This window comes from Echinops telfairi, unplaced genomic scaffold (genome assembly GCF_000313985.2).
Source record: "Echinops telfairi isolate 266 unplaced genomic scaffold, ASM31398v2 ScPeMD7_5592;HRSCAF=6446, whole genome shotgun sequence".
NCBI classification, from domain to species: Eukaryota; Metazoa; Chordata; class Mammalia; order Afrosoricida; family Tenrecidae; genus Echinops; species Echinops telfairi.
The window spans coordinates 46,999,858-47,011,798 of NW_022109491.1; the positions used below are offsets into that span (position 1 = coordinate 46,999,858).

At 37.3% G+C, this 11,941-nt stretch overlaps 1 protein-coding gene and 1 non-coding gene across 2 annotated transcripts in view; both read right to left on the bottom strand.

Moving 5' to 3' along the window:
* Positions 1 to 11,941, bottom strand: part of RALGAPA2 (Ral GTPase activating protein catalytic subunit alpha 2) — a 364,385-nt gene that overhangs the window by 162,076 nt on the left and 190,368 nt on the right. The window contains exons 31-32 of the mRNA XM_045295177.1: positions 6,348 to 7,119; positions 4,572 to 4,643 (exon numbers count right to left, since the gene is read on the bottom strand). Of these exons, the coding sequence (XP_045151112.1) occupies positions 4,572 to 4,643; positions 6,348 to 7,119 (844 nt within the window). The remainder of the gene's footprint in view (positions 1 to 4,571; positions 4,644 to 6,347; positions 7,120 to 11,941) is intronic.
* Positions 3,911 to 4,071, bottom strand: LOC115871412. Its single transcript, XR_004047287.1, has one exon. It is a non-coding gene; the product is annotated as a U1 spliceosomal RNA (small nuclear RNA).

The following is an 11,941-nucleotide window of genomic DNA, read 5'->3' on the forward strand; positions in this document are numbered from 1 at the left end:
TAAGGGACAGATTTAGGGGCCCTAGCGTATGACATAAGGAAGATCAAATAAGATACAATACATGAAAAAGGAATATTGAAGAAAAATTGGTGCATGTGAAATACGGTATTGGCGAAGAATACTGAAAGTACCATGGGGCGCCAGAACAAACAAATCTGATGTGGAAGAAAGACACCTATAATGCTCAAATACAACAATTGTGAGGTTGGCACACGACTGGGCACTGTTCTGTCATGTTGTCCATAGATTTGGTATGAATCAGAACTGACTTGATAGCACTTAACAATACAACTGAAAACACACAAACAGTAGAAGACAAACTAGATGACTGCAAATATTAGACACTTATTTGCATCCAGAAATTTCACCAAAAAAGCCAAAAGAGAACCCACACACTGAGATAATTCTTTAGCAATAACATACCAGACAAAGGGCTAATCTCTGAAGTTTCAAGAAAATTCAACACTTCAACAACAAATGAACAAATAATTCAAATTTTTAAAAAATGGGCAAAGGACACGCATGAATAGAGACTAGACCAAAAGAGACATTCACATAGGAAGGAATATTCTCGATCCTTAGCCACTACAGAGATACAAATCAATGAGATATCATCTCACCTCAACATTTACAGAAAAGTTTAAAGAAACAAAAAGAAAACAAATGCTAGTGAGAATGTGAAGAGCTAGAACTCTGATATATGGCTGGTGGGTACACAGTACAACCACTGGGGAAAAAGTTACTGCTTAAAAATTTGGAACCAGGGATACCACTTGATCTAGCAATCTGTCTACTTGGTATATATTCTAGAGAAATAAAAACCATGACACAAATATATGTTCACTCATGTTAATCACTGGACTATGCATAATATCACAAAGACGGAAATAACCTAAATGCCCATAGATGAAAGAACTAAGGAGGATACACACCACGGAATACTATCCATTGTTAAAGAATAATGATGAATCTGTGAAATACCTTGTAACATAGATGAACCTGATGGCCATTATGCTGACTAAATTAGTCAAACACAAAAGGACAAATATTGTATGAGACCACTAAAAAAAAAGTTAAGAAGAGATTTTCACACTAAAAGAAACATTCTTTCATGGTTACCATTGATAAGAAGCCACCACCTGTCTCTCAGTTGTACGGTGGTGGCTTTGTGTGTTGCTGTGATGCGGAAAGCTATGTCACTGGTATTTCAAATGTCAGCAGGACATCCACATTGAACAAGTTTTAGTGGAATTTTCAGACTAAAATCATACAACGAAGAAGGAATTGGCTGCCCACTTCGGAGGAAGCAGCCATTAAAACCCTTAAACCTAACATGGAAACATTGCCAGATTCTGCAGGCATAATGAATGGAAGCAGAACATTGTCAGAGATAGTGTCAGAGGAAGGGCCCCTCATGTTGGAAGGCACTCAAAATGACTATGCCTCTTCAAAGTAGAATTGATCATGATGATGTGAATGGAATCAAGCCTATGGAAGGAAAGTCTTTGTGATCTTCATTTGTTGATGGGCACAACCCAAAATGAGAAGAACCAGCTACAAAAATCTATTAATAATTGGAGTATGAAATGCATGAAGTATAAATTTAGGAAAATTATAAGTCTTCAAAAATGAAATGCATAAAGATCAATATTTTATCAGATTAATATTTTATCAGTGAACTGAAATGATCTTTGGTATTGGTCATTTTGAATCAGAAAATCATATGGTTACTATGCTGGGAATGAAAAAATGAAGAGTAATGGTGTCCCATTCATCATGAAGAAGGACATTCCAAGATATATATTTAAGTAGAATGCTGTCTATGATAGGATAATATCTATCCGCCTTCAAGGAAATCCAATCAATACAATTATCTGAATTGATGCACCAACCACTAAAGCTAGTGATGAGGAACTAGAAGAATTCTACCAACATCTTCACTTGAAAATTGATCAAATACGTAATCAAGATATTTTGATAATTATTGGAAACTGGAATGGAAAAGTTGGAACCACAGAGAAAGGAACAGTACTTAGAGAGTGTGGGCCTGATGACAGAAAGAAAGCCCTGATGAGAGAAACACAGCAGGAGGTTCAATGATAGAATTTTGCAAGACCAATGACTTAAGCATAGCAAGTACCCTTTTCAACAAGACAAAAGGCTGTAGTAATACACATAGAATTCTCCAGATGTTATAAACAGAAGTCAAATTGACTTCATCTGTGGGCTGAGACAATGACGAAGTTCAAGATAAGCAGCGAAAACTAGGCCAGGGGGCTGACTTTTGAGTCTATCCCAGCTGAATTTCAAGAACACCTCAAGAACAAATTTGATGCACTGAACACTAATGAAAGAAGATATGGTGAGATGTGGGACAACATCATGAACATCATCTATGAAGAAACCAAAAGGTCATTAAAAAGGCAGGAGAAATTAAAGATCAAAGTGGATGAAAAAGAGGCTCTGAAATTTGCTATTAATCGTAACTTAGAAAACTACGTAATTAAGGAAAACGAAAGACATTACAAAGTCAAAGAGCTGACCAGAAAACATCAAGGGGCATCTCACAAAGGCAAAGTAAAATAATAATGATGTTCAAAGCCTTAGAGTTAGAAAACCGAAAGAGAACCATGCGCAGCATATCTTAAACTGAAAGAACTCAAGAAAAATTTCAAGCTTTCAGTTGCAATATTGAAAGATTTTTATGGCAAATTTTTGAATGATTCAGGAAGCATCACAAGAAGACGGAAAGAATACAGAGTCACTTTACCCAAAAGAACTAGTTGACATTCTACCATTTCAGGCAGTTGCATATGAGCCAGAACCAAGAGTATTTATGGACGTCCAAGCTAAAGTGAAAGTATTAGCAAAAAACAAGTTAATGGAATATCATATTAATGAAACACTGGAAGCACTAAGAAATTTGGAAGACAGCTACTTGGCTAAGTGACGGAAGAGACCCAAATTTGTAGCCATCCCAAAGAAAGGTAGCCCAGTAGAATGCTCAAATTATAGAACAATATCATTAATATAGCACGCATAAACAATATTGTTCAAGATCATCTAACAATGCTTAGAGCAGAACATTGACAGCAAGCTGCCAGAGTTTCAGGCCTAATTCAGAAGAAGATGTGGAACAAGAGAAGATTGCTGATGCCAGATGGTTCCTCACTGAAAGCAGAGAATACTAGAGAGATGATTATTTGAGCCTTATTGAATATGCCAAGGTATTTGACTGTGTGAATCATAATAAATTATAGATAACCTTGAGAAGAATGGGAATTCTAGAACCTTCATTGTACTCATGCAGAACTTGTACATGAATCAAGATGAGATTGTGCCTGGTTTAAAATCAGGAAAGGAGTGCAACAGGGTTGTATCATCTCACTATACTTATTCAATCTGTATGCTGAGCAAATCGTCAGAGAAGTTGGATTATATGAAGAGTGCGATATCAGGATCGGAGGAAGGCTTATTAACCCGAGATAAGGATATGACACAACCCTGCCTGCTGAAAGGAAGGTTATGTAAATGTTAATAAAATACCACGTAGAGAGTTAAACAATCAATTTGAGGAATATTATCTGAAATTTTAAGCTTGAGAGCTAATTCAATATTAGAACAATAAGCTGGGGGTGGGGGTGGTGTCAGGTTTTATATTAAAAACAAAAAATCCCCTGAAGCCCCATTTTTATAACCGCATTGAAGATTTTTTACAACACACTTCATGTACTACGTGCTACATTTACTCCTGAGTTTGGAAGCATGCATTTCCCCCAAATCAAAAACTTCGTGGCTGTAAATTCATCTTTAGAATTGCTTCTGAGATAGGATGGAAAGGAGAATATCAGAGTACTTGACCTACTTTGGAGAATGAGGCTTATTTAAAAAGATGTTTTTTGAAATTACAGGGGAGAGTGCAAATGCAGTCCCCCACTACCACAAATTATGCAGCTGAGTTTCCCACATTTGGGGAAATCGCAGGGTCAGCACATCCAGAGTACAATGGATAAGCCTCACCCTGGGAGAACTACCTTCATGATCATGGTACCTCCCCAACCAGGTAAGTAAGCAGAATGAGGCTTATTAATAAAGACTTATTAACCACAACACACTGTTTCTAACCTTTCCAACATCATAAAACAAAGACCACAGAATGCCTAAGCCCTAGTGCAACAGCAGGGGCTATTCAGTGAGACTCGCTTGGATCACTCATATGATCCAAATCATATGATCTTCAAGTGTTAAAGGGCCATAAGATTATGTTATTTAATATGCTTCCTGATATGAAAAAGAGGTTGCTGGAGAGATGAAATGAGAATGTACATTAAATGCCTACCACAGTGGAAATTACTCAATAAAAGGCAAATATAAGGTGGGTATACTGGCTTCCTCTTAGAATGAAAGTTCATTCTTCAAGGCTAAAAATATCAAAGGTATGGCATGTGCCAATGTCATTAGATTCTTGATGGTAAGAGTTATTCTCCACAGGTATATTGATTCCTGCAGCTGTACGTTATCTGAGAATATAGAAAACAAGACAGGCATAACGGGAATACACTTTAGCATACCACTGACGTGAGTCCAAATTCTTTAGCTCTCTTAGTAATTTTGAATTTTTCTTCAACAGATGAAAGTTCTTCCTATAAACAAAAAAGCATACAAGAAAAATCACGTGATCACAAACTGATCTTATCCCTTTCTAATCAATTAGTGAGCAAACTACTTAAAAAAGTAGGCTATCATCCATCTACCTATCCACCCTTCATATCATTCATTATTTGTTAGACTAAACTCTAGACTTCTCAACACATTCAAAAGCAAAAAATATTCACTGATTCTCATTACTCTCCAGTGACACCGGAGGGCTCTGTGGTCAATGAATGTGTAACTGTGTGCATGTGACTGTTAGTGTCGGTTCTGCTTTGAACCTCTTTTCCTCAAACTCCACTCCAGGTCAAAGTCCTCCTCTTCCACAAAGCCTTCTCCATTGCCTTGGACTCACTCATAATTCTTCAACTCATTTGTCACCACACCTTTTCACAGAGTTGTATCAAGTACACCTACTTCATCAGACCTAAGGTGAGAGTGTGGCTCATTAATCTGTATAGTCCATTAGCCCCTTCTATGAAGTTATAGCAAGCAACAATGGACAAGGCAGAATGAAAAAAGCATAGAAAATGCTTGATACCCTTTGAAATATACAATTAAACTTCCCAAACCCAATGCCTTCAAGTCAATTTCAATTCATAAAGACCCTATAGGACACAGTAGGGTTTGACTCTAGGGTTCTAAGGTTATAACTATTTATAAAAAACAGACTCTTTCATGGAGTGGCTGATGGATTCCAACTTTGTGGTTAGCAGTCCAGTGCTTAACCACACTACAGGTCTCCTTCAAAATGTACATCTGTATATCAGTAGACTACAATTCGTTCCACCCCTACTTTTAATTTAGCAGTAGAAAACAAGCTGTAAATGATGAAATAGACAAAAAGAAAAACACATACACACACACAACAACCTCCCATTTCTAGTCTTTTCTTCCAGAGCTGCAACTGATTAAAAATTATAATAATCATGCTTTGAGAGATCATTAATGTCCGTGAAGTAGCTTTTATGGGTATGAAACAAAAGATGAGGTAACAATGATGAGAAATACAATCTTCCTCTAGTTCCTAAAGGTTTCCTCCCCGCTCCCACTACCATGACTCGAATTCTATCTTGCAAGACTGGCTAGACCAGAGGAGGTACACTGGTACAGATAGGAACTGAAAATCCAGGGAATCCAGGATGGATGAGCCCTATAGGACCAGTGGTGTGAGTGGCAAAACAGGGAGGGTAAAGGGAGAATGGGTAGGAAAGAGGGAACCGATTACATGGAACTGTGTGTGACCTCCTCCCTGGGGGACAGACAACCGAAAAGTGGGTGAAGGGAGAAGTCGGACAGGGCAAGATATGACAAAATACCCATTTATAAACTATCAAGGGCTCATGTGGGAGGGGGGAGCGGGGAGGGAGGGGAAAAATGAGGACCTAATGTCGGGGGTTTAAATGGAGAGAAAATGTTTTGAGAAATGATGTACAAATATGCTTTACACAATTGATGTGTGTATGGATTGGGATAACAGTTGTATGAGCCCCTAATAAAATGTTTAAAAAAAAAAAAAAAGAAACAAAAGATGAGAATTTTAGTTGGTCCCTCTTAATATAATGTCGAAATTAAAGTCTATTCAATTTATGGAGTCATTTTCAGGTCCTGATTTTATATCAGTAAACATTCTGATACCTGAAAAGAAAGTCATGCAAAAACAACAAGATAATTGAAGGACTATAGTAGAGTGTTACCTTCTGTCCCAAGAATTCATTCCCAGATCATTAAGCAATAACCTGCAGAAATAGAATGGCTCCCGGGGCTCAACTGTCCTGGGCTGTCGCTGACCAGTAACTCTCATAGTAGAGTCAGAGTTAGTCTTCTGAACATACGCATCTTCTTGTGTATCCTGGCGCAAAATGACCTCTATGATTTCCTTCTCTTGGTCATGGTTCATTCCACGTGGGGGTGAGGAGGGCTCGTTAAGATTTAGCTGTGATGGGAGAAGGCACTCGGGACTTGTGTGGCCAATATTTTCAAGTAGTTTGTCAAGGAAGTCCTCTCCTTCTTCAATTTGAGAAAAGTCTTCCCGAGGTCTCAGTGTTTGATGATGCAAACTTGAAAAGAGAAATGAAGGATTTGTTCCACTGGGAGCCAAGCAGCCGCCTAAAGGTCCATATAGGATTTTGCCATCCCAAGAGTATTTCCCTGATATATCCCTCATAATAACTCTAACATCAGAGAGGGCATCCAGGGATGAGCCACTTGCTGGTCTCTCTGTAGGTATTTGCAGGTATGATATGAGGGTACTGTCATTAAACACAAACAGCTGCAGGTTTGGGCTTTTGAACACCTCACAGGACAGCTCAGAAGAGTCCACATGGGTGTTGTCGTGGTTCTCACTGATGAGGCTGTGCAGCATGGCAGGGCCCCCACTGAGGGGGTAGTGCCCAAGGTGGTTCACCAGATGGGCCATCACCATCCTTGCAGTCAGGGGAATCAATTCTAAACTTCTTCTCTTCTTTTCTGTAAACATCAACAAAGAAAAACGACACCACAGTGATAAAAGAATCTGAGTGCCACTAGATTGCCATCAGTACCTGAAAATACTTTTCAGTGTAGAATTTTTAAAAAACCAGCATAAAGCACTTTTATTGCAATAAAAAAATGTGAAGCTCGTATGTGGTGGAGAAGATGGGAGGAGGTGCTAGGGAGAAGTGGAACATAGTAGTAACAACTTCTCCCACCAGATCACTACACAGGACAGCAAGGGGGAAAAGGAGGGGAAGGAAAAGGCAGGAAAGTGAAATCAGTAGAGGGAGATGAGCAGCAAAAAACAGGTATTTATACAAGAAAATCTTGTATACAGCCATCTTGTATAAATACCTTTTTCAAAAGTTAAAGACAGTTCCAATTCATGCTTACATCTTATATGAATATATCATCTACCAGAAATATAAATGCCCCAAAGATAAAAAATGGTTGGTTAGGAGACTGAGTTTACAATATAGTACACTTGATAATGATGACATGGTAGAACAGGTTATATATAACTCCAATAAGAAGGTCCAATTTGATAAAATCCAAAGCAAAAGCGAGTAGAAAATTAAATGCTTCTGCTTTTATTCAAAGACTTTCTTTCGATGTGAAGTAAATATAAAAGTGGGAAATTTAATAGTGGGAAATTATCAGGAATTGTATCAATCAAATTATAAATCATGACACACCAAATAAAAATCTAAAATGTTTGTTATTAAAATATCTATGAGTTAATAATTTTTTCCCTGTAAATCAACTGATTTCCTAAAAAATAAGGGAAAAAATCTATACTCTATCAAAGAAAAAAACAAGCTCATGATGTCCAAATTATTTCCATATTAATTTAATTTAATTTTTCTTAGTTTAGAGATGAAATATAAAAACAGAGATTTTAGGTTTTTCTCTTTGATTCTGCTTTTTAAGCAGTAAGGTATTAGGGACTAGAAATCTGAACATGTGCTTTTATGGGCTCCTTCCTAGGTTGGGCTTGCAACCATATCAGCTATAAGCAGTTGTCCCTCTCTCTGTAACTCTACCTAAGATCTGTAATTATTTTAAATAGTAGATAATGGTCTGTGAAAGAATCAATGCAAAAAAAACAAAAAATATGAAATTGCTTCATCAGAATTGTTACATGTCTAGAAGTTAGGTAATAATAAATGGTTACTTATGCCATTAAGTCAAGACAGAGATTATCATTTTTATTTTTTCTCTGTACTCTGAACAGGGTATACCCACACTCAGCAAGAGTATTTGTATTTGCCCATATATTTTTAATCTTCTTGCTTTTTTACTGAGTTAAAATGTTAGTGAATCTTCCGAAGCTGTCATAATTATTTAAACAATTACTTTGAGTACCATAGAACTGTGAGAACAGGTTTGCTTAAGTTACTGAGTTTTTCTGAACAATGAATATTCAAGTCAAATAGAGTTCTACATAAAAACTGCAGGGAAACGAAAAGTGGTATTAAAATCAAAGAGTGTATTTTTAGATTTTTCCTTTTGCAATAACATATTGACCTTGGCTGACATCCACGGATTATGACCCATTTCTACCATTGGCAAATGTGAAGAATTCTGAGCCAGTCCAATATCGTTCATCAGCAGAAGTGAGTAGCCTGCTATTTTAGAGTGGCAGGTCATTGTAAGTACTACAGTCATTTGAGGGACACTTATGTGACAGGAGAATAAATCAATGATTTTTGGAAAAAGTTATATTTCCTTTATAAAACAAGGAACTCCGAGATTCCTACCAGGAAAGAATAAAATAAGTAGATTCAGGATTATTTTGATGAATTATAAAAATTTAATCTTATTTTATAATTTTGGAAAAGTTAAGGTAATATTGAAATGTAAACAACTAGGAGAATTCTAGAAAAAGTTTAAATGATTAAGAAATAGAGGGAATCTAAGACTACCTGTGCATGTATATTTCACCACAACAAAAATCAAGATTAGAGTTTTTAGTGTACTGTACAGCATGAGGTAGGAGCCCTGGTGGCGTAGTGGTTACACTTCGGGCTGTGATTCCAAATGTCAGCAGTTTGAAACTGCCAGCCTATCTTTGGGATAAAGACAGGGCTTTCTACTCCCCAAAGAGTTACAGTCTTTGAGACTCATAGGGGCAGTTTTATCCTATCCTATAGGGTTGATTCAATTGGCATTATGTTTGGTTTTATAGCAGAATGTCTGAGTAAATGTACTCTAGAGCATAATCTCACAGTAAATAATAAGTTACCTTAGAAAGTTAGTCATGAGATTTAAATTTGACCTAAATTCCTTCTGACATCACCCTAACCTTAGATTTTTTCATCAATAAAATGGAGCCTAAATCAAGATTGTCAGATTCCAAACCCATGTTCCTTGCCTGATTGTTGTCTCGCTATTATTGTCTTTCATCACCCACTTACATACCCTCTTCATTTCAGCCTTAACAACCTACTCCAGACTCTGCAATCCTAAAAGCACACCCCTGGGCTCTGTCCCCTCACCTGTCTACTGCCTGCTCTTCCCTCTTCTCACCAAGTTCCTCACAAGGAGGGGCTTGTCCAGTGTTCTCAGTGGTCTTCTCACAGGTCACTTGCTCACGTTATCTGGCTGCCGACCAATCAGTCTGCTGAAAGTACTTTGGCAAAACCACTCCACATGCTTCATGGGGAAATCACACAGCTTCTGCTTTCTTCCCAAGCCTCCCAGAGTGTTTGAAGCCCGTGGCACTACTGACCTCTCTCTGTTCTGTATGCACTTTCTTCCTCCGGCTTCCTAGAAAGCACTTCTACTCCTGGGCTCTGTTTCATTTCTCTGACTTTGCTTTTCTGGTGACAGTTACTCATTTCCTTTCCTTTAAGGAGGTTTTTACCTCTAAGGATCCATTCTTGAGTACAGGTTTTTAACTCACAAAGTCCATGAAATCATTTCAAAATGATTTAATAATCTTATGTCCTTATCTCTTTTGGCTATGAGTTTTGACACAGTTTAAGGGTCATATCAGTGGTGGGATTCAAATAATATAACAACTAGTTATTGCCCTAATGACTGTTTTAAGTAAAAAAAAAGATAGACCTGAAAGTAGTTTATTACTTCACACAGTTAATACTTACATAAGAACGAAAGGTTTTTGTTTGCTTGTTTTTCTACCTTACAAATCTGGCTAGACCAGAGAAGGTACACTGGTATAGATAGGAACCGGAAACATAGGGAATTCAGGACAGATGATCCCTTCAGGACCAGTGGTGAGAGTGGTGATACTGGGAGAGTGGAGGGGAGGTGGGGTAGAAAGTGGGGAACCGATTATAAGGATCTACATATAACTTCCTTCGTGGGGGATGGACAACAGAAAAGTGGGTGAAGGGAGATGCTGGACTGTGTAAGATATGACAAAATAATAATAATTTATAATGAGGAGCTGATACCAAGGGCTCAAGTAGAAAGCAAATGTTTTGAGAATGATGAGGGAAACAAATGTACAAATGTGCTTGAAATACAATGGATGGATGTATGGATCGTGATAAGAGTTGTACGAGCCCCCAATAAAATGATTAAAAAGGAATGAAAGAGGTACACAAAACTAGATTATGTTATAAGAAAGAGTTTTAAAATATTAATTAAAAATGTTAATTCATACCTAACAAAAAAAACCCATAGGCCTGTTATTTAAGATATTCCATATTGCTTCTCAATTGGCATTCTCAATTGTAGTATTCCTCACTTTTATCTGAGCATCATGAGCTGTGCATAAGTCCTTAACTATCTTTTCATTGTAGGAAACGAACCCCATTCATTTTGAGGTAGGCCAATTAGACAATAGTCATTGCATTTGATGTAATAGAAATAGGTGAATTCTCTGTATATTTTATATTCTGAGAATATATTATATTATTATTTGCCCTTTCCACTTATGTTAAACTTATAGGAATTTTTCTAACAATATTTTAGCTCTTTGAACACTCTTACAAATTGCATAATTTACTCATAATATCTCGTGGGAATTTGGGGTGTAACATAAAGTTGAAGTAAATGACTGCATATCAACCTTTGGTTATTTGGTACTTTTTGTCTTTGTGCTATATGTTTGTTTATTGAAGGAACAAAGGTATGGGAATAAAACTGTAGTATAAGCAGAAGTATAAGGAGTTTTATTAAATGAATAAATAAATATTTCAAGTATAGGTCTATCTAATTTTTCACACCTAAGAACAGAATGAACATTACTATGGGTGCTTAGAATATGCTGTTGCACGGATGAACATATTCTAATAATGTGGCACTGTATGATGCTCACTTCCTGACACAATCACTGAAGACAAAATAGATGCATAAGCAAAGGTGATGAAGAAATCTGATGGTGCCTGGCCATTAAAAAGATAGTGTCTGGGGTCTTACAGGCTTGAAGTTAAACAAGTGGCCATCTAGCAAGGAAGCAACAAAGCCCACATGGAAGTTCACACAAGGAGGCCTGTGTGATCATGAGGTGCTGATGAGAATAGGTATCAGAAGTTCAAAAACAAGCAATCAAATTGACATGAAGGAATGGGGACAAAGTGGAGACCAAAAACCCACCTGTAAGATAACCGGACAGTCCCTCACAGAAAGGCCACATGGAAGGGATAATAGATCTAGGGAGCTGTATAGCACTGATGAAACACATAACACCTCATTAACCATGGTTAGACTTGCATATGCTCACACATATAATTAAGAGTACTTGATGCATTAAAGCCAAAATAGATAACCCTTCAGAAACAGTTATGGGAGTAATGGGAGTAATGATTCCCTGAGGGTATGGGAAGGAGGGGCCAGTGGGCCGGGT